Raw genomic sequence first — 21763 nt, forward strand, 5'->3', positions numbered from 1 at the left:
TATTTTGAAAAAAATACTTTCTAACTCATCTCCCTATGACATATCAAAACAGTTCAGTGTGATTTCTGTAATATCTCCATCAGATTAGGGTTGTCTTAAATATTTCGAAAAACTGGAAACCTGAACTATAAAATAGCAAATCCATATATAACAGTGAGTGAGATTGTCCAGGAAAAAAGATTTCATACCAACAAACATGCAGGTAAAGAACACCACAGATCTACCTTACAAAACTGCACAGGAATGCAACTCCTATTTCCCCATTCCTCTTTTTCCCTGCATCTCTTCTACACGCACAGTTAACACATTTTCCTTTTTCCAACTTTTTCCTTTCTCCCTGTCTATTCAATAAAACCTGTACTCCTTAATGAAGCAAAACTCCCACCAAATAAAGTGTAAGGTTTCAATTGTAATGTGTTTATTTGATGCAGTATATAGGGCCTGACCAGTAAAATGGATGAAAAGACATGAAGTGATGCTTTTTTTTTAATTCCAAAGACCTTTCAGTTGAAAGGCCCAATCAAAATGACAACAAAGTCAATAAACTGCCACTGATTTCAACAGGCATGAATGCAGCCCTAAATCCCCCATTCTGTCCCTCTCTCTGTCCCACGCACACACACAGTATTTTATCTATCTGAATTCATTATCTTTTTTTGGTTTACTGCTCTGCTCATCTTTTTCAGAAGTCTGACTAAAAGATTCACATTTTGCAAGAAATACAATTTTCTTAGACTTAACCACCTCCCATGGAAAAAAAAAATAAAGCCTGTCGGCATCTGTACCAAAGGACAGTCTGTTGATATTGCGCCAACAGAGCAACCCACTACCAAAAAAAGGGGGCAGTCCTCGGCCATGGCCTAACTGATTGTATTTAGCTTGGCAAGGGACATCTGTCTTCCGACAAGTCCACACTTACTCAATTATTTTGCCCATACAGCTGAATTAGAAAGTAGATCTTTCCCAAAAGGAGAAATAAAAAATGCATTTGTCGGTGTAAAACAGACAGCCGGTTAAAGTCTTTGTTAGATTGGCTCAAGTGCTTTGTAGACTCCATTTTTCAGCTATCAGTGATGGCTCTGCCTGCTCTCAGAGACAGAAGGCTCCCAAAAAGTGAGTAAGGAGAAGAATAAAAAAAAAAAATCCCTGGGAAGCATTCTGGTTAAACTTACCAAAATCACTTTTGTTGTCAGTCTTTGTAAGATGAACGTGATAAACACTTAATGGGCAAATTTCTATTTCATCATATATCTGTTAGGAAAAAAAACAGTAACATGATTTGTCAAATTATGAAATTGTAAGCATCAAAACCCAAAGATACAACATGAGAAATAAGCACAATACTATTATCATCAATAAAGAGCTCAAATATGATATCCTTCCACAAAGAAGAGGATTGTTACTCTGCAAGCATCACTGAAATCAGTGGGACTAAAAGCAGAATAAGCTAAACATGGAAAATGCAGCCTGGAGTAGAGACTGACACTTCACATCCGTACCACAAGTCCCACTTAAATCATCAAACAGTTCTTGAAGAAGGTGTTTGTAGTGCCTAGCAATCCGAATCTCTTCACAGATAGGAAGTCAGCCCTCTGTGAATAAGGATGGCAGAATGCAATCCAGGAACAGCTTTGAAACCTTATTTTAGATCTAAATCACGCATATTCATAGGTGATAATTCAACTTTAGCTGCAAACATCAAGGAGCCTTATCTAAAAGGAGTCACACTTTCCTGGTCTACTATGTATTCATACGGTTCAGGAGCCCAATACTCAGTATTCTCATCAACCAGTCTTCTGAGTTGTAGGCCATAGTGTCTTGGTTCCAGCTGTTTCATCTAAGGAATAAAAAGAACGGTTTTTGGAATTCGTTATTTAGTTCCAGAGTCCCAGAGGACAAAGTCTCTCTCTCTCTCTCTCTCTCCCTCTCTCCCTCACACACACACACGCCTTCAGAAATCATGCAAAAGCAGTCTTCAGCAAGTCATTTTCTAACTGTTTTTGTGGCAGACATAATATTTCCATTTTCTCTTAGAATCCTCCCAAATCTTTTCATAAACAGTATGTCGTGGCTATTAGATTAACATAGCACTGCTATATATTTCCAGCTATATTACAACTCTTTTCTGTCTTTTTGAACTTGCACTCACAATCATCTTTTCTGTGACTATTCTCAATGACTCAGTTCTGCCCAATAACTTATTCTTCTGACATAGAAAATGCAGATGCATGTATGGGCTGCTAGGTGAGGAGTGGGATGGGAAGCAGATTCCCTGAGGAATGGTTTGCCTTTATTGGACTTTATTGTCAGGTTTCATCTACACTCAGAGTTTCACCTATTTTTTCACCACATGAGGACAAAGTAAAAATCCAGTTTCAACAGGAAGTCAAAGGGATATGGGAGTATTCCCAAAGGATATTTGTCTGAAAGTGCCGAGCCTTTGATGGGAATCTCTGAAAATCAGGATGCTAGTGAGACTACTGCACAAAGTATTTTGCTTTAGCATATTAATAGAGCAACTTTGCTAAAACTGGAAAAATAATGCATCCATTAGAGTTATTTAAACTCTTTAACAGATCTCTGCAGCTTACAAAGCTTAAATCTACTATGTAGTGCTTAGCTGAACCTTTTATTATGTGTAACGGTTGTATGTGTGCTATATCCTGAGCAATTATACTGAAATGCACATTTTTTTTCTGTATGTACTACCCGAAAGCCTCAGATGGAGAACAGAAGTGACAAAAGCATAAACCCCATAAAGCATGAATGAAAAAAGAACCAACCCTTTGAACCTTATCCTTTTACACATAACATTCAAACATGTTCTGTTAAAGAAGAAAGATTCCTTACACTCACCAGAGCAGAATGAAAATGTAAGAAGGAAAAGAACCAGGAAAGATGAGCAGAAAGTATTCAGCGTTAGAGTATGCTTATGAAAAGCTTTACACACAGAATAGAAAGAAAAAATAAAACAGAAAAAATGTTTAAGAAAAATCAAGTAATTTTAAACTAAATTTTCAAGTGATACAGACATAAAAAGATTAAAAATAAGCTTTATAATTACAGATATTTTGAAATGATGGAGTGAGAGAGGTAAGGAATTTACTTTACAACTTAATTTTACGTTTGTAAATTTTATTTTCTCTTGGGTCCTACGTTACCATAACTACTTCCATACGTTTCAGCTCTACTCTGCCATCTCGTGGCCAAATACTGCCTCAAAATTCCTTTAATGTGACAGGTACAGTCAATTTTTAAAAAGTAAAACTAGGGAATAAATAGCTTCTCCAGCATTCAGTCCATCTGAGAAAACAATGAGAAGATCACTTCTTCTCAGTGACATTACATAGATACAGTGTGACATGACTAAATCAGCATGCTTGTTTTGATTTATAAACCATCGGTCATTCAAACTTTTTAAAACTAGTATCATTTCATAACTTTTATTGTTTACTACATTATCAGGTAGAAATAGCCATTAAATTGGGGCCTTTCCTTCATTAGAAGCCTCATAACTCATTTACTTCAAGCCAGATGTATTAACTCACCTGAAATTTCATACTAGTCTAAGCTGCAGTTGCATTGTGTACAGAGTGAGACTCCTTTTTCTTCCTCCTTGTTTTCTCCCCTTTATTTGTGAAGTAAACTGTATTTACCACTTATCAGAAAGTAGGGAGTGAAATTTATTTTTTGCAAAAAGTTTGTTTTTATAACTTAAAAGTGATTTGATTCATGAAGTCAGAGCCAAATTCAATCACTGACATGAGTGAAGACGATGGCCCCAGATAAGCTGTGATGCTCTAGAGGTGCTGATCTTTCTCCTGTAGTTAAGATTGGTATTTCTACTTTACCTTTAACCACTGATTCAGTTCTGTCACAAGAGCTATAGCAATCCCTCCTCAGATTTAAAGCACTGCCTTTCACAGCAGAATGCAAACTTTGAAATTCAGAAGCAGAAGTGGGATTTAGCTAATCAGAAGCAAAAAAGAGTCCTTTAAGAAACAAGCCTACACAACAGTTTTCATCACAGCAGTCTTAAATATCTCAATCTCATAGTGTTAACTCAACCAATCACCATTATTCCTCTATGATTAATTTGCACTGAACAACCCAGTTTGTTGGAATGACAACATAGACTAGACGCGTGCTAAGATTTCCCAGGCACTGACGACCTGGCAGACTGTCACCGCTCTTTAAGGATTCTTTGTGCACTGTCTTGAGCAACGTAACTTGAGAAGTTTTCCATGACCCTGCTACCTTGGCTACAATACATAAATAATACTGCTGAAGGAAACAGACCAAACACTCAGAACGTGCCTTAATACAGGGACAGGGAGACGCTGGTATTATGCTGTCACTCTTTAGGTGTCCTCGAATATATTATATTCCTTTCATATCCCACAACTATTAACAATGCACAGTTGTGCCTGAAAATTGAATACCTTGCATGCCAAAGACAAAACATCTTCCACTCTGTGTTCTGGCTTGAGGGTTAATGCCACTCCTTGGCCATCACAAAAATGAACATAGGTTTGTGTTTCCCAAGCACTCTCCTTCTGGATGCTCTCCGGCACTGAGCTGTACACATTCAAGAATTCATCAACTTGCTGCTGAAAATAAGGGAGAAATTTAAAACTGTTGTGGATGTTTGGAAAAAAAAAAACAAAAAAAAACAAAAAAAAAACCCCAAAACACAGTAAGTAGAATTATATTGGCAATTTGCAGTGGATATGAACCACCATATTTTCAGACATGGTATTATGTATTTTCTCATGGCAAGAAAGGGACTAAGATCTGTTATCTGTTCTCATTCACCATCACCATCATCATGAGCAGTACAGATCTTCTTGAGAATGGATTATATTTCCACTGCATTCCCATTATGGGCATTATTATATTGATTTATCTCTAAATGAAAATACATAGCTGCTGTATAATATATCTCAGTGGGTAAAATTTCTTAAGAAGAACCAACTCCTACAATTTTTAGCTAATTAACAAATACAAAAAACAAAGATTGCTAAAATTTTGACAGAAAATGATAACACAGTAAACTTCCAGCAGAGAGCGCTGTAGAGCAAGGCTTGCAACAGCAAAATAAAGGTCCACAACAGGACTAAAGTGTTCCTATTCTATTTACAGTTTAAGATCATATTGTTTCATAGGTAGTGTAAGGTATTTGCTTGTTTAGCATTTTGATTTGCATTCACACTCATTCAAAAGCCACTCAGCTTGATCTAATACAACATCCATCCCAAATAAAATCCTTGTTACTTTCTCACCCTTCATTTTTACACTTTCTTCTGCAATGCACTTCAGGGTAGACGTTTCAAAGCAAGCCACACAAGAAGAAGAAAATCACTGAGACCTGTTCTGAACTTGAAGTTTCACCTATATATTTGGGTCTGCCTATACAGCACCTCACTGCCCCCACCAAGGCATTTAAGTATACAGACAGTCTCCGTGAATTCCCTTTACAGTCAATGGAAAGGGACAATAACCTATTAAAGTGGCAGAACTGTAATTCATGACACATCTTAGGCTGAATTGTGCCTATCTCTGTTTGTTGCTGGTTTTTTGTTTGCTGAGGGGGGTTGCATACACATATGCTGCAATTCTTCCTCCTGACTCTGCAGGGACACAAGCCCAATGGTGCATTGCAATTAAAAGCTCCAATAAAATCACTAAATGGCAACTGCTTCCTCCCTTGCTGCAGGCAGCAAAGTTATTGACAACAATCTACCAGTAGCAACAAAGCAACCAATATTATTTTTGTTTTCCAAATAACAACTGCGGCTGTAAAAACGATAAGCAGTCCTATTCCAGCAATGACCAAACAATGCAGAAATTCAGGTTGTAGCCAAACCAGAGTATGGCACTGTAATAACTTTATGCAAGAGTAACACTGGTTTTGTTAGAATATAATAATCAGCTAATGGCATTCAAGAATCATATACCTATTGCTCAACTATCCACTGTAACTAGCTTGGAAATGAAGTATTAATTAGCATTGGCCCATGGAAATCCTACTAATATATAGCCCCTACTATATAGGAATCATGTTATGCTACTGCAATCCAGGGACTGTTGAAATTTACACCAAATGAAGTTTCACCTCAATGGCTGTTGTTCCGATCTGCTCATAAAACTGCTGTTGTTTAAGGAGATAATTCCAGCAGAGCTGTGGTCCTCTCAGGAAGCACTAAATCAAGTGGCTGGGAATAAATGATGGCCTCTTTTCCACAGTGTAAATGACAGATATGAAAAAGGGCAAGGCACACACACTGCCAGAGTTAAGAAGCAATGAGTCAAACTGTTAATTCCCAGTTGGCTTCTTTCAGGGAAAACTGAAGCTAGGTTGCCTGAGCTAGGAAGATGCTCCCAGAAGTTCAGAGGTTTGTAATTACCAAAATGGCTTATTGTACTGCAATAGGAGCTCTTCAAGTCTGTCCAATAGAAATAAATCTCACTACTACCAAAGATAGAGGGGAAAAAAAAAACCCTAGAGGATGAAGGTGATGAAAAATAGGCTTAAGGCCACCTTATTTCTCCCCGAAGCTTTTAAGCACAAGATAGGTAGTTCTTCAACCAAGCTAAGATGTTTTCATTGTTTTGTTGTGTAGACTGGTGCTCAAGCATAAGCTTTGAGATAAACTCATTTCTCTCTTATTAAACAAAAATATGTTCCTTAACAGTAGCGAAGATACTGTTGCTTCATCCACATTTTCCATCTCAGAAAATCTGACATGAAAAGAGGTTTTTTTTCCTGTTATGCTTGCAGTGACTAATACTACAATGGTTCATTCATTCCTTGCCACACAAAGTTATAATAACCCATCCAATTTTCCAGCAATACGTGCCAGGATTTGCAGACTGTCACACATTGTGCCACAGTGTTGCTGAAGGACCAATAGGTTACTTCATAATTTCCCCCACTCTTTGCCTGTTTTTATCATCATTTTCATGGAAAATATAGCTTCCTGGAAGACTTCACTACTTGTAATTCGCTCCTCAGGTAGCATTTTATAAAAGTTTTGATCCTGTTTTTGCTTTTTCTTCAAAATCAGCCAATGAAACTGGGTTGATTCCAAAGTAATGGTTTTCAGAGTTACGATGAATCACTTCTGAGTTGTCGTATGACTCATCAAAATGTCAAGATCTTAAAAATGCCCATGCTATATTTAATTCTCATTAAAAAAAAGTCTAGAAATAAGGTTGAGATCCAGAGCTCCACTTCAGTACCTAAATTAATTTTTTTTAGTCTTGAAAAGCAACTTTGCTAAACTTTGTAAGTGCCTGGAATCCAGGTGACCTCAGCCTGGCCCCTTGTGCCAGGGCCCTTTACCCACAGAGTGGGGCTCCCAGCCACTGCCCAAATTCAGGTGTTTTTATCCGGTAACTATGGATAACACATAACCCCTGTTAAGAGAAGTGGGTCAAGAAGCCAGAGCTTCTCCCTTCTCAGACTTAGCATCAAAGGAAACAGATCTCTTCCTTCCTCCCCTGTTGCACCTTTGAAACCTGGATGTCTCTCTGGATGTCCTCAAAATGGTTCGGCAAGAGTGAGCTATGCTAGAGGACACAAGACCTACAGAGAGCAGTGTAGGCACAAACAGCTAGTCGGCACTGTGAACTTCCTCATCTTGAGGGAGGGCTAAATTGAGTGCCTCGTATGAAACTGCTTTGGGAGAAACCTCCGAGGGTTGCACCTAAGAGATTTTTTCTGTTCTCAGTGTTAGGAGGAACGGAATCCTTCCATGCTTTAACACGACCTGACAGGAATGAACTGTATTTGCTATTTCTGAGATGTGAAATGCACAGCCAATGGTACATTTTTGTGGAATTTGTGAGTGTTCTTCACAGGAGATATTTCACCCAGAAATCCCATATAACTATACTATATTTTTAAAAGAGAGGACTGATTTTTAATACCTACTTTCTCACCCCATGAGTATATGGCAAAGCAAATGGGATAGGAAATAACAGACAAGTAGTCAAGTAACTAAATGAACTTATTTGCTTTGAAATTTTTCTTCAACATACACACAAAAAGCAAAGGCACTCTTACGAGGCAAAACAGCTTTACAGGTTTAGCTACCGTCAGGGGGAGAAGCCCCTAACAGCTTTTGCTTTATTATCTGGCCATTAAATGAATACTGATAGGAAAATAAACCATGTACACACACACAAAAAAAAGATTAGAAAAAAATGAGATGATGAACCTTGTCCAAACCTGTCTCGTGAGATTCATTTCAGCTCTTCATTATAGTTAATCGTTTTCAAGAGTAGCATTTCATTTTAAATGCAGATTTTGACTTTTTGTCTAATACTTGGTATTCAAATTCAGCTGAAAGGGTACTGTGTAGTATTGTGGTATGCTTTTTTTTTTTTTTTTTAAGTCTTCTAAGTTTTAAACTACATAAAAGGAATATCTGGTTCAGGGAACAAATGAGGAATAGGGACGGAGGATAAGTCAAAAGACAAATATCCGCTTTTTAGTCTGGTGCATGTTGCAATTAAAGAAATCTGGTTATATTGTAATCAAAACAGTCTCTAAACCTAGCAACTAACATTGGTGTGTTCTAATTTCTTTGGACTAGGTGTTCTGCCTGGCAGCTGCTCTTCTGCACTGTTATTACAGTGCTCTGTCAGCAGATTTGCCTCAGATTCAACAGCCGGTTTGCTCCTAAGCCTGATTTTCACTAACACATGTGTACAGATGGACAGGTCTTCTCCATAGACCAAACAATGAGAAGTGGGGGAATTCTGTCACCACGCCGAGAGGCTCCCCCACCCCCAACCCTCAACCCCCCAAAACAGTTTCCTTGTTTTACACCATGAGAAATCTGCTCTTGGGAATGAGGAACCAGGTGTACCCAATTACTGCAGCTACCATTTCTGATGAGACATTAAGCCTGCCCAACCTCAGGATCCCCCTTGCCATCCCTTTTTAAAGGGAAGGCCTTTGGAATTCCGTTGTTCTGCTTTTCTGTGAAACAGAATCTGCAAGAAAACATGAATCATCCCATGCCAGTGATGTTAATACATCATACGCCAGAGGAATAATTAAACTCAAGTTTTGTATATTTGTCTTAATTATGAAACCAAGAAGAGAAATCAATTCACAAGATTAAACCTGAATATTCTAATTGGAGAGTATCTGCGCAAGCCTACCAAGACAGAATGATTCTGTATAAGCTCTGTAGTACATATGCAAAACTTGGTGATCCAATATGCATATGATAATGGATTTCACAGTGTCCTGCTTTGTTTCCAGAGTGCAGGACAGTGATATTATCCCCAGGGATGCTTTGGAAACTAAGAGGAATCACGATTCTTATGCTCTCAATTTGCTCGCTGCATGGCAGGAACGAGAAATCACTCTACCTCCTCCTATGTAGGATGTATTTGCATGGCACTGAGAGGCAGCTGTTTTACTGGGTAATGCAGTTGGGAGGATACCACTTCCTCTTCCTTACTTCAGCAATACCTGGTTATATCTTAACTTACACTTTTCTGCTGCTATGCTAAGTAGACTTTAGACTTATTTGTCTTAACTTTCAAAATTTACAGGTTTTGTTGAACTAATCTGAGGCAAAGCAGAACAATGCAATTTGGGGTTTGCTCCACTAAGAAAGAGGCTTTCAACCAAGCTCATTTCCAATTCTGTCTCTCTCAGACTCAGACACCAACCTAAAAAATATAGACAGTGTATGCCTGTAGGCTTGAGTGCTACAAAGAAACTTTTTTTTTTTTTAAAGGCTATCATACATGTTCAGAAACTTATGTTTTCATTATGTGGTTTCATTAGCAGAATTAGCTGAAGTTTCATGATTCTCAGCTGGGTTTCTGAACCAGCCTCACCATATACTTAGTGACATATATTCAGGAATTTAAAAACATGATGGTGAAGAATAAAGACAGGCTTATCTTACCTCAGCAGAATTGGCTGAATTCTGGGCACCAGCAAATCCATGTCCTCCAGGTGAATCAAAAATCTGTTAAAAATATTACAGATAAATAAGTTCAGCACATTAAAGCTTTATTTCTTACCTGTATTAGGTAAATTATTGTGACTAAGTAAAAATGAAAGCTAAATGAATAAAGATATATCAAACTATTAAACCCCAGAGATGTTTTTGTACTTTTTATCACTTTATTTTGACTAGAAGAACTACTAAATAAATATCAATTCTCCTTCCATAAATAAAGTTGAAGCAAGTCTTTTCTTCCAGACTATATTCACGCTCACATTCAAATATGTACACAAGCATTCATACCTTGTTTCTTTTTTCCTTCCTCTTTCTTATCTACCTTTTAGCGGTAACGTAAAAGGCATTTACCTTCAAATCATGCACTATGCTTTAACTTGTAGTTTCAACCTTTGGTATAGTCATAGATATAGCTACAAATCTCATAATTATTTAAAGGAACTGTTTCAAATCAGTGTTGCAGTTTTCTAAAACTCCCTACCCTATAGTTTTTCTTCTCTTGTACCTGAGCAGTTAGCTTCACACTATCAATGAAAACTTTTAGCTTAGCTTTTAGCTTTGAAGGCATGCTTGACCCCATACCAGCACTAATAAGTAATGAAAATAGCTTAATATTGTGTCTGCTTTGGAAGTGAAGAAATTAGACAAGGGCTTAAGTTCCCCACCTGTTTAGAAGGCAAAATTACTAGCACCCCACAAAGGTGTTGGGATTATTAATGTAATAAAAAAAACATTATTTGGCTAAAGATACAATCAGATATTCTGGTGATAAGAGTTGTATAAACGTGCAGATAGATCTACATAATTTACACATGATCTTGAGATTTGCAGGTAATACTGTTATCCTCCCTAAAACACAAATATGAACAGCTTTAATTTCATCTCCTTCTGAAGTGAACAAACCAGGACAATATTAGACTTAAATCTGAGCTTTTTGTTTAAGTTTTTCTTTTCCTTTTTAAAATTCTTTTTTCATCCTAGAAAGAGACTTTGGATAATCCAAGACAATGACAAACTCTCTCTTAACATTCCATAGAAAGACTGTTTCTGACAATGTGAATAAAGGGCGTCATTTTTGAACTTACTTTTCCTCATCTCACCCACAGATGTAGTCAAAGTATTTTATTGTTTATGATTTTTCAAAACAGTTTATCATTTAGACTCAAGAAAGCAGACAAGCATTTAAGAAACTAAGGATAATGTGTGCCTAGACATCCCCCATCTGCTACAGTTCAGTTTTATTAACTGGTTTCTAAAAAGACTGAGCCACTTCATTAATGTTTACAAAAGCCTTCCAGCATAGAAATTCGGTATCTTTTATTTATTAATTTTTATTAATAACATAAAATTGAAATTAAAATAAAATTTAAAATATCTGACACAGCAATGTTCCAGACTGTACCATCTGAATTTGTAGCTAGAGTAGTGTAGATAACATCATACCAACCTGAGGCAAATAAACTTTAATTAAATCCATGAAAGCAAGAAAATGCCACATTTTTAACCTATTGTTTGAGACAGACATCAGAGCACAATAGGCTGAGAATTAAGCTCCACTCTTCTGCTTAACCCAATTTTTCTCAGTCGGTCAAAAGAGCACAAGAAACGTAGCCTCAGGCCCATTCTGATTTTGATATACAAATACAGTTATGTGCATACACAGATATCTGAGCAATGATGTCGCTTCCCTTTTCAGCCACTTTCTAGAGTGGGTCAGTGTTTTAACCCATGCTCTTAAAAATTCTTCACTTTTATAGGTATGAGTCATAGCCCAGTGTTACTCATATGCAATACTCAGCATTTACATTTCCTTAATTTTATTGTAGGATGTTTAATAAAACAAATGAAAAAAATATAAAAACCTGAGCTTGTGGTTGAAAACCATCACCTTTTGGGGCCAGCTGGTTGCAAGCTTTGGAATAAACAAGATGAGCAAAGCCTTTCCCCCTATCTTCCCCAGGTGGGCAGGAGCGCTTGGCAGAGGGGCACCTCTGCCCATGCCTTGGTTCCCTCCTCTGCCCACTGAAAAGCGCCGGGGAGGACAGCGCCATTCTCCTCTCCTTGCCATGGAAATATGATTTGCCTTTCTCTGAGTGCCACAGAATCCCTTCCGTGGGCTATAAAGCACACAGACGAACATATCACGCGCTTAAGACAGTGAGAGGTATCATCTTGGCTGGGAACAGAGCTAAGGAGCACAACATCCATTTCCTCAGGCCCACCATTAATAGCAGAACAGAGGTGTAGGACTTGCAGATCAGCCTCATCTGTCAGCATACTGGGGAAAACATGTGAAAATGATTATTTGGAGAAAATTTCCGCTTCAGCTTCCTCTTTCATAAGGCAGAGTTGAATTTTTATTCTTTGTCAGCTTCATCACATAAACACATTTCTATTGATACACTATAGCGCATAAGAGCTACCCAAAGAACTTTATCTCAGTTTAACATGTAGATAAATATTTACCCATGAAGAATATAAACTGCTTGACCAGAAAACCCTGCTATGTTATTTTGCAACACTAAAGCTGTTGCGTCAGCTCTTGGACTACTGTGATATGAATATGGATAGGCATGTTTAAATATTCCAAAAGCAAATTGCCATACATATGTAACAGTAGCCAATTTTTGACTGCCAAATGAGTGTAGATTTTGACAAGAAAATCAAAATACAAGACCTAGGAACAATGTTATCTAATGAACAATGCACAAAATACTGTTTTGCAGTAGATACTGCAGACATGGCAAAGGCTAGTGAAGAGAATAGTGCTCTGAGTGTGGGTGCATGCGTACACCTTCTGGGTAACAGCCATGGAAGTGTCACTGCTCATATTTACTGTATTTCAGGGGAAAAGGCTGTGACCTTTTGTTTATTTAATTTTGTTTTAAATGTGGAAACAGACTCCTGAAGTGTGAGGTTTACACTGAATATATGCACAGGTCATTTGTTTCATAAACAGAAAATGATCCTGTGAGATGCTAGTGATTTCATAAGCAGGAACACAGTCCTCAAGTGCTGGCATGCATGAGACTGGCTGGAGGTGCTGGCACAGCCTTTCTCTTCTTGGGCCCATGTGCTCCGACAAGACAAACCTGTGCCAAGCCTTCAGCTGGTGTAAGCTGACTAATAAAGCTGTGTCAGTTATCTAGACAACAGGAAAACAGGCCTTCTGTATGACAGCAGTCTCCTTTTGGCTAAAAAGTACTTCCAGGCAGCACATGCTGCTTTGCACATCCCCCCATAAAAAGTCATGCCAAAAGGTGCATCAGTCACTCCTCTTCTCACTTGCAGACTGACATGTGTTATTCTGTGTTTAAATTGCAATGTACTTCAGAGTCCCAGTCGTAGGTCAGTACAACACTGTCTTAAGGGCTGTGCATACCATGTGTCTCCTAAGAAACCCTAGTCCCAAATAGTTTGCAGTCTGGCCAAATTCAAACCCAACGGTCTTGCACTGCTGATAATCAGCTAGCCCATTTGGGTCAAAACCTCCCACTCACCAATCTTATTCAACACAAAGCAATCCAAAATTAGATATATAGTAACGCCTCTTACAAAGTGAATACTCCCACTGTGAGTCTGCCTCGTCTACTGAAATTGCAATCGCAACTCTGATGGACAGGCGACGTCTCCTACCCCATGCACCAACAGGGTCTCACAGAACGAGGCCCCATTAAAAATAAGCCTTTCAATGTGTCCTAGATCCCAGCAAATGACTTCTACCTGAGTTATGGAAGGTCGCTTTTCTTTTCCTTTTCTTGCCAATGTGTCCAGTCCTTTTAGTGAAGAAAATAAACCCTTCTTACTTCGGACTCTTTGTGACAGAGACAGGGTACGCTTCCTGAGGGCAGCTTCATCCCTGGAGCAGATCTATTTAAACATACAGACAGGCCTTCCTATATCACTTTCATAGGAGCAAAATAACTACAGTTATTTCAATTTGAGGCATCAAATGAGAGTTACTTCAGTTCATCTTAATATAACATGCCAAGATGTAGGGACAGTGCTTTAAACTTTCTGCTGCTTCTTTTGGTATTCAGTTGGAGTTAGAATGTATTTTATGTCATGGAGCAAACTTAGAAGGTCACATGAAGAGAGGAACTGAGAAAGTATTGCTCTGTACAACAAAAGAACTTAATGAAAAGACTTTCAGGAAGAATGACAACCAGTGATTTCGAGATGAAATTCCTGGAGGGAGGAAAACTCTCAGAATTCCCAAACATAGGAGATAAACATGCTGCAGCATTATGTTATTAACAAGCAATGACCCAAACCACACAGATAAAAATAGTGGCAGAAATAAATGCATTCCCTGAATCGACTTTCAGGACTACCATTCAATCTGACTTGTGCAGCATATGTGACCTAGCCTTCCCTGCAAAAATCAGCCTCACAGCCCTCTAAGGTTAAAGAGCAAAGGCAAATCTGTTATTGCCATAGTTCACTTGAAGCCAACATAGTGACAACAGCTTACAGCAGCTGAGGATCTTCCTCATTAATCTTTGCAAACACAGGCCACAGTTCTCAAAAGTGACTTATAATTTTGGATTGCCTCCAGTTTTGGCCTATTCTAAAAACACTCTCTTTTCAAACAAAGGGTACCAAACTGTTTCCAAAAAATGAGCCTTCTGGGATCTCCAAAAATTATCAGATCAACCCAGACGGACCAGAATCAATTCTGGAAATTTCAGCTTTAGGTTTATTTCACTCTAAGTGATTAAGCTCCTATGCACCGATGAGGGTGAAATTGCAGTGACAAAATTTCAACACATTGACTTGTTTACATCTGAAAAGTACTCTGTTTTGTTTCTTTTTTAGATAGAAGTCAAAAGTAGCCACTTCTGGAGTCCCCAGGGGCCGAAAAAAAGTCACGGCCATATCCTCATGGTTTCAAAGTCTGTCCCTAGGGAAGAAAATTAGTTGCAGCCAAGGAACCGGCAGAAAGGAGCAAGGCTGTATGGACAGTGCATGTAGGTGCAACCATGAATTATCCTAGCACAATTCCACATATACATATAATATTAATGTTGGCTTTATGTTACATACCCATGAAATGCATTCAGACTTACCAGTGCATGGAAGGATGAGACAGAGAAGATGCCGAGCCTCCCCAGGGCCAATTTTGAAGGACGACTGGCAGCAGCCAAAAGACTCTTTGGGTTTGGGAGCTCCCCACCTTGCAAACTGGCTAGGTAACATCTCATTCGGAAAAGGTCCATGTTGAATTTTTCCAGGTTCTGTTCCCATTGCTGGATCTATTTAGTTATAAAAAGGGACAATTAAAAGGGGGAAAAAATGTCTCTGTGGGCTGCACTGAAAATTTGAGCTCTTCCACAAACCCATAGTAAATTACTTTCATCTGGTAGTATATGGATTAGATTAGTTATTCCCTGCCAAAACACATTCAGTCATATTGTGTTACAACAACTCAAAAGATGGCTTGAAATAAAACAAAGCTGGTGGTCTTAAACGCATACTGACAAGATGAACATACCATGAACTTCGGGTAGTTCGATAGCCACAAAAGCAGTTACATAAAAACATAACCCTGTGGTTCATGAAGGCTTTTTTTTTTTTCTTTTTTGGAGATTAGCTTTGTTTCCTTCAGTTTTACGAGCTTAGATTGCATAGCTGGCTGGCTGAAAGCACGCATGGCTACATTAATTCAGTAAATAAAGCAGCTACACTGATAGGTTCCATTCATGTCTTCAATACTCTTCCCATGGCCTCTCTATCTGTAAACAGGAGATGATACAGGCAACGCAAGCATGTATGGTTCTTTGTCTGTTTAATAGGTAAGATATGGTTACACTCAGGCAGACTCCAAAAATGGGTTATATTTGCCCAGTACATATTACTGGATCCAGACAAGAATGCATACGTACCCTTTATGCAATATTAGATAGATGTAACACAGATACATGTATATATAACAGATACCTTAAGCCAATTTTAATGTAAAATTAGGAAACTGAAGGGATGCAAATATATACTTCGATGAGCTAAGTTCTGAATCAAGTCTGAAAGGACAAATTTTAAGTCAGTGGTTGTGTATATACACACTTATCCACACAAATGCATACTTTTACATACTGCACAGAAGTCATTTCATTTTCCCAATTCACAGATTGGTAGTTGCAGTTAAAATCTGCCTCACAGTGTACAATATACATTAATACTGATAAATATGACAAATAAAACGGGCAGCTGTGTTCAGTATATTAGACACAGCCACATGGAAAAGCAGTAAGTCCGCGTACATAAGCTCAGGATTGTTAAAATCCCCTGACAGTGGTCTCCTTCAGATGTCAGCTCAGATTGCTGAATGTTAGCTTTTAACTGGGAGGGTCGAGGGTGTAGAGGAAGTTTATTATGTTTTCTCTAGTGTGTATTGACTTCATACCTTTCACTGACGCACCTTACTTGTGTGTACAGGACTTTATCACCTTAAATTTAGAATAATCATGGTTGGGACAAGCACCTTTATGAGGTAGAAAACAAGTTCATAAAACCCATAAAAAGCCAAGGTGAACGATATGACCTGTAGGCTCGTTGAAGCAAAATCAGTTCAGTTTCCTTATAATGCTGCCAAATATCACAACCATTAAACACATCTTGCCTCGGCAGTCTTCCAGAAAATTTTTTGGCTTCTCCTGCACACTGTTTTCTAGTAGCAAACTTCAGGAAGAGGCTTCAAAGAGGCTGTTCACCATTTTTTTGTTTGAGGGCCCCTCCTCCTTATTACATTGTGAGTGACAGAGACAGGAGTGCAAACAAAAATATTATTCACTAAAAATAAAGCAACTAGTATTCTAAATTTCTTGTGAGAAGCTTTTTCTTTCTGTTTTAAACTACACCTAGCTCTCTTGAAACTTCTTTTTTCCCATCATTGCTAACCTGCTGGTTTACTTTTGAGACACTTCTTCATTACAGCTGATGCCACCTAACTTTGCACAGATGCTTAAAATTTGGGTACATCTCACTTGCAGAAACCTGCATGAGAGGTCAGGAACATTACCACCAGCAGAAACACAACCAACAAGGCATGAACTGCCACAGGCATGCTGGCATGAGACACCCAGCCTTCCAAACAAGTCAATTTTAGAGAACTGTTAAGGAAAGTATAGGTTACTGCCTTCTTGAAACATACCCCATATTGTGTTCTCTAAATGTTTACTTTAATTGTCAGGCTTCAGTGAGCTGGAAAATGACCATTTCCCATGGTAGTGGATTTTTTAAAAAATTCTTATTCTTGGTATTTAAATGGTCTTGTATGTGGAGGCACTATAGGATGTCTCCAGTGAATGCGACAAGGAACGTCTGTGTTCATGGGTGAAGCACCTTTTTCATGTCATGTAGGGAATCCAAAGCAGTTGATTAGCCAATGCATTAACCTTTGTGTTTAGACTCAAACTCTTGCTTTCCCCAATGAAAAGGTGGAGCAATGCAAGAGTGTAAAAGGCCCTGTTAACAAAATGGTGCTTAGGCTCGTACTACAACTGACGGAGACGCTGTCTATTCTGGCTTCCTTACACATGTGCTCACAAGCTGTGGCATTAGTTACAGCTACAGCAAGAGGCAATCTTTTTGGCACAGTGTGGGTGAAAAAAGGGAAGGGAAGATAATATACAGTTTTGTATCATCTGTGAATGCGAAATTATCATTTATGTTATACTGATAGAAAAAGAAAAAAAAATCTTTCGAGGAATATTCTAAACATAAAAGACAGAGATTACAAAAGACCACAATGTGAACAACTCACAGAAGTCCACAGAGAAAGGACAGAAATATATACCTAATGAAGGTGCCCTCATCTAATCTCTCACCACAGACACTAAAAACATGCACCCTCAGAAATAACAATTATTTTTTTCTGGGTTTATCTGATTCTTTACTTTGTATTCTTTTTCTCGCAGGCACCCGTAACAGAATACTTTTCCATTTTCCAGTACCTTGTGCACTGGACAATTCCAACAAGACGTTTTGTCCCTATCTGTTTCTCTGTGTGGTGACACCCAACTAGAACAAAAACATGTTGTCAGCTTTCCACACAGCCAAAAGCTGCAAGCTAAAGTGAAGTGCTTCCCTTTGGGACGGCATCTCCATGGGTACAGAGCCAATCCAGCTTTGAACACCTCGGGAACAGAACAAGACTTGCCCTGGGTGCTGCTGGAGTGGGGCATCCAGTTTCTATTGAAAGGAAGCTGAACACAAGCATTTATGTGTTCCTGAGGCCTTCCTCAAAATCCTGATTAACATTTTTACTAAGACATATTTTAAAATAAAGATAATCTAAGAATGGGGAGTGGGGTACAACATGAGGACATTCTAAAGAAATGATTAAATTACAGCATTTAGCAGCCATGCAGGATGCTAGTTAATCAGCTCCAAAAGCAGGAGTAATCATGATGTTACATTTAATGGCATTAGCAAAAGCTGTGGGCAGGGAATTTCTGGGATTGTCTTGCAGTCTTATCAAAACCAGGGATGTCTGGAACCAATTGGAGACCACGAACCAATACCAGCTGCTATTTGTCTAAACCTTTTAAACTATGATAATTCTTCCTAAGATTTATATCCTTGAAGACTAAACGGGGGAAGCTCACAATATAAAAAGCAACAACTTCAAAGTACAGTACGACCTGCTCCATGAAGTTAATTTACAGCCTGGATGCTGCAGTCCTTTTTCTGCCATTGTGTGTGGCAAATTTCTGACCCACGTGGGAGGACTGCCTGAAAGAAAGCTCAAGGATTTAACCTCATCGTGCATATACAAAATGGCCTTTTGAAATCTGTTCTAAAGCAAATGGGAAAAAGTGGATGCACCAGACAAAATGAGAATGGGAATGGGTATGGGTGGCAAAGGCTAACAGCAATAATAAGTGGTCCCACAAATAGATAAGAGATACATAGCCCAACGTGGGGCATGCCAGTCAGCACCCCTTATGACCTGCTTAGCTATCATCACTTGTAACTAGAAGAAAGGGGAAGCCGGATAGACTGCCTGCCTTCATTGTAAGCTAGAGCATCCAAAACCCTTTCTTCTAAAGTTTCAAGCATAGTTTAAAAACCTTCATGCAAATTTATAGAAAAGGCATTAAAGGAGGTGAGGAAAGAGGGATGATGTCATTCTCGGTACAGGCAAGTGTTAGGAAAGGATTGCTGGGTTTAGTGGCAACAGGAGAGAGCCTTGGAGAAAGACAATGAGGGGCCATCAAAATTAATTTATTCAGACTCACACCATCCATATAAGGTAGGTAGAAAAAAGGAGACTATGGCAGACTGGTATAAAGGAGTAAAAGGTGAGGAGCTCTAAGAATTAGGACCATGAATGATTTAGTCTGGGCCACCAGGAGAAATTAAGCCAAGGACATCTGGTATAGGGACAGGGTAGTAACTATGTGGGGAGTGGTAAGTGAAGGGATTAATTTTTGCAAGAGAATTAGTCCAGGAATGAAGTTTCAAAAGTTAACTAACAAAGTAACTACGACATGGTAAGTAGTTTGGCAGTAAGGACTGGTTTCAGCTCATAAGTAGCCATTTGTGAAAAATCGATTAAGACAGTAAGAAACCATCATAAAAATAATTAAATTTTAAATCACACAAACAGATGAGCTAAAGGAAGATGCTAGAAAGCTGGCCTTTACTAATTCAATAACCCGGTGAGATTTGCTATAGCCATACTCCAAAGTAGCAGGTTGGGGAAGGCAAAGGGTAAATACCGTCAGAACAGACAGCACAGATTTTCCAGCATGTGGTTTGGCGATCCATTAAATACTTCTTAGGAGGTTACACGAAGTGATTAGGGAAGAAGAGTTCCTATGTGCTACACCATCTTCTCTGTATGTGAAACTTCTAATGGCATCTCCACCTCCACTAACAAATTTCCAGGTGTTCACAGACTGCAAAGAGAGGACCCTGACACTCCTCAGCAGGGATGGGGACAGTCGCTGGAGCTCCAGGTGCCCAGTGGTGTCCCCAGCTTCTGGCCCGTCATATGCTATACTGCAAACAGCATCCCAAGAACTGCTCTTCACTGGGGTTTTTGGTTTTCATTTTCTGATTTTGTTTTCTGTTTGTTTTAAACAAGTTCTGCACAAAGTAGCAGAACTCAGTATAATAAAAGCAAAATGTGAATGGCTGAAAAAAGCATATGTGAATGGCTGAAAGCGGTGCCAGAAATGACACTGTACTGACTCAAAAGAGGAATACCTTAAGGAAGTATAGGAAAAATCCACCATTTTCCTAAAAAGGGAGGGAGCATGAAGCAAAAAGCTTCCTGGATAGCTCATCTGAAAAAAAAACCACCAGTTTTCCACTTTGCACTTATTTAAAGTAACAAAAAAGAAAAGATGCACAGGGAGCAGGGCATTCTCTCAGTGCGTAAGACTTTAAAAGTGATTTGATTCAGTAAAAGTTCCTGTACCACACAGAAGTATGAGATCCTTACTGATGCAACTCGCTATCTACAGCAATGAGAAATTCAGGATTTTCCCCTACAGAACTTGTTCTCTCCAGATTGAAAGCATTTCTGCAAGCTGATCTAGGGAACACTGTGGATTTAAAAGCAACTTCTGCTGCAGTTTTACATGAACAGCTTTTCAACCACCTAACAAACAACACCAAACTCTTTGCAATCCAGTCCCCATTTCTCAGACACAAGTCATATTGTACCCATCTGCATACATGAGTCATTCAGTATCTGGGGACAGGGAAAAGATTTTTATTGCCATTACTTCCTAAAGCAAACCTGGAGGATCACAAATGTCACTCTCCTCAAAGTCCCATTATTATAAAGCCCATTACAAAGATACTGTTATAACTTTAAGCTTTTTTAAAATAAAGAATAGAACGTAATAGACTAAAACAACGATATGCAATCAGTGATAACCTTTATGTTCCATCTGCCTAGTGACTTAATGAAACAGTTAAGAAAACTCCCTGAAATAAGACAATAATAACTTCTTACTACTAATGCCATCCCTCTGTTTGGAAGGACAGAATTTTCTCCCTGTCTAAGCAAAATAGGTAGAAGAAATCCTTTTCCTAAAACCAGTATCAAGGCCTGATACATGGAAGAGCTCCAGCATGCATTTTTAATCATGTCAATAATATGACTGAAACTGGCAATACTACATGCATGTTATAGTTATGAATATACTTAAGAAAGCCCCTGAATGTTATTATCCAACTGCCCCTTCCCCTACAAACAGAGACACCAGCCATTCCTGTGTACCCCCTCACTGGCTTCACCCTATGAGACAGCTCTGTGCAACTCTCCATTCAGTAATAGTTTATTCATTACTTTATATTAAATCTTTGTGAAAGGAAGATGGAAATTCACCCATCTGCAAAATGGAAGTTACAATAGTGAGGAGAAGGGAGGTGACCTTCCTCAGCCTTCCTGGCTTCCGGCTCCCTTCCTTCCATAGGAATGGGCTACTACAAAAAGAAAAGGCTTTTCCCAATAATGGAGAGAGGATATTGGAATGGAATGGCTCTTATATTGGAGAGTAACACCTAAAAAGAACAGAACTGAACCCCTCCAATGAGAAAGCAAAGCTATGCTGTAGCCAGTTCAAAGACCACCCAAACGGAAGAACTGTCATAACAACTTTATATAATATTTGTTAATTTAGGAGGACATAGAAGAAAAAAAAAAAGTAACTATGTATTGCAGTTAAAGTTGAATTTGTGTGCAGCAAAACTGGCAAGCGCTAGCAAAGCTCTATGAAAAGATTCTCTTTGAGGGTGGTTGTTTTGAGTTCTCA

At 38.6% G+C, this 21763-nt stretch overlaps 1 protein-coding gene across 11 annotated transcripts in view; it reads right to left on the reverse strand.

Moving 5' to 3' along the window:
• Positions 1–21763, reverse strand: part of TIAM2 (TIAM Rac1 associated GEF 2) — a 184353-nt gene that overhangs the window by 57476 nt on the left and 105114 nt on the right. For 10 of the 11 annotated variants that reach the window (XM_064509123.1, XM_026122235.2, XM_064509125.1 and 7 more), the window contains 6 exons: positions 15062–15247; positions 13716–13862; positions 9936–9998; positions 4443–4610; positions 1733–1837; positions 1173–1251 (listed from right to left, as the gene is read on the reverse strand). In XM_064509123.1, the coding sequence (XP_064365193.1) occupies positions 1173–1251; positions 1733–1837; positions 4443–4610; positions 9936–9998; positions 13716–13862; positions 15062–15247 (748 nt within the window). The remainder of the gene's footprint in view (positions 1–1172; positions 1252–1732; positions 1838–4442; positions 4611–9935; positions 9999–13715; positions 13863–15061; positions 15248–21763) is intronic. The other variant, XM_064509128.1, reaches the window with a different exon arrangement.

Source organism: Dromaius novaehollandiae, chromosome 3 (genome assembly GCF_036370855.1).
Source record: "Dromaius novaehollandiae isolate bDroNov1 chromosome 3, bDroNov1.hap1, whole genome shotgun sequence".
NCBI lineage: Eukaryota > Metazoa > Chordata > Aves > Casuariiformes > Dromaiidae > Dromaius > Dromaius novaehollandiae.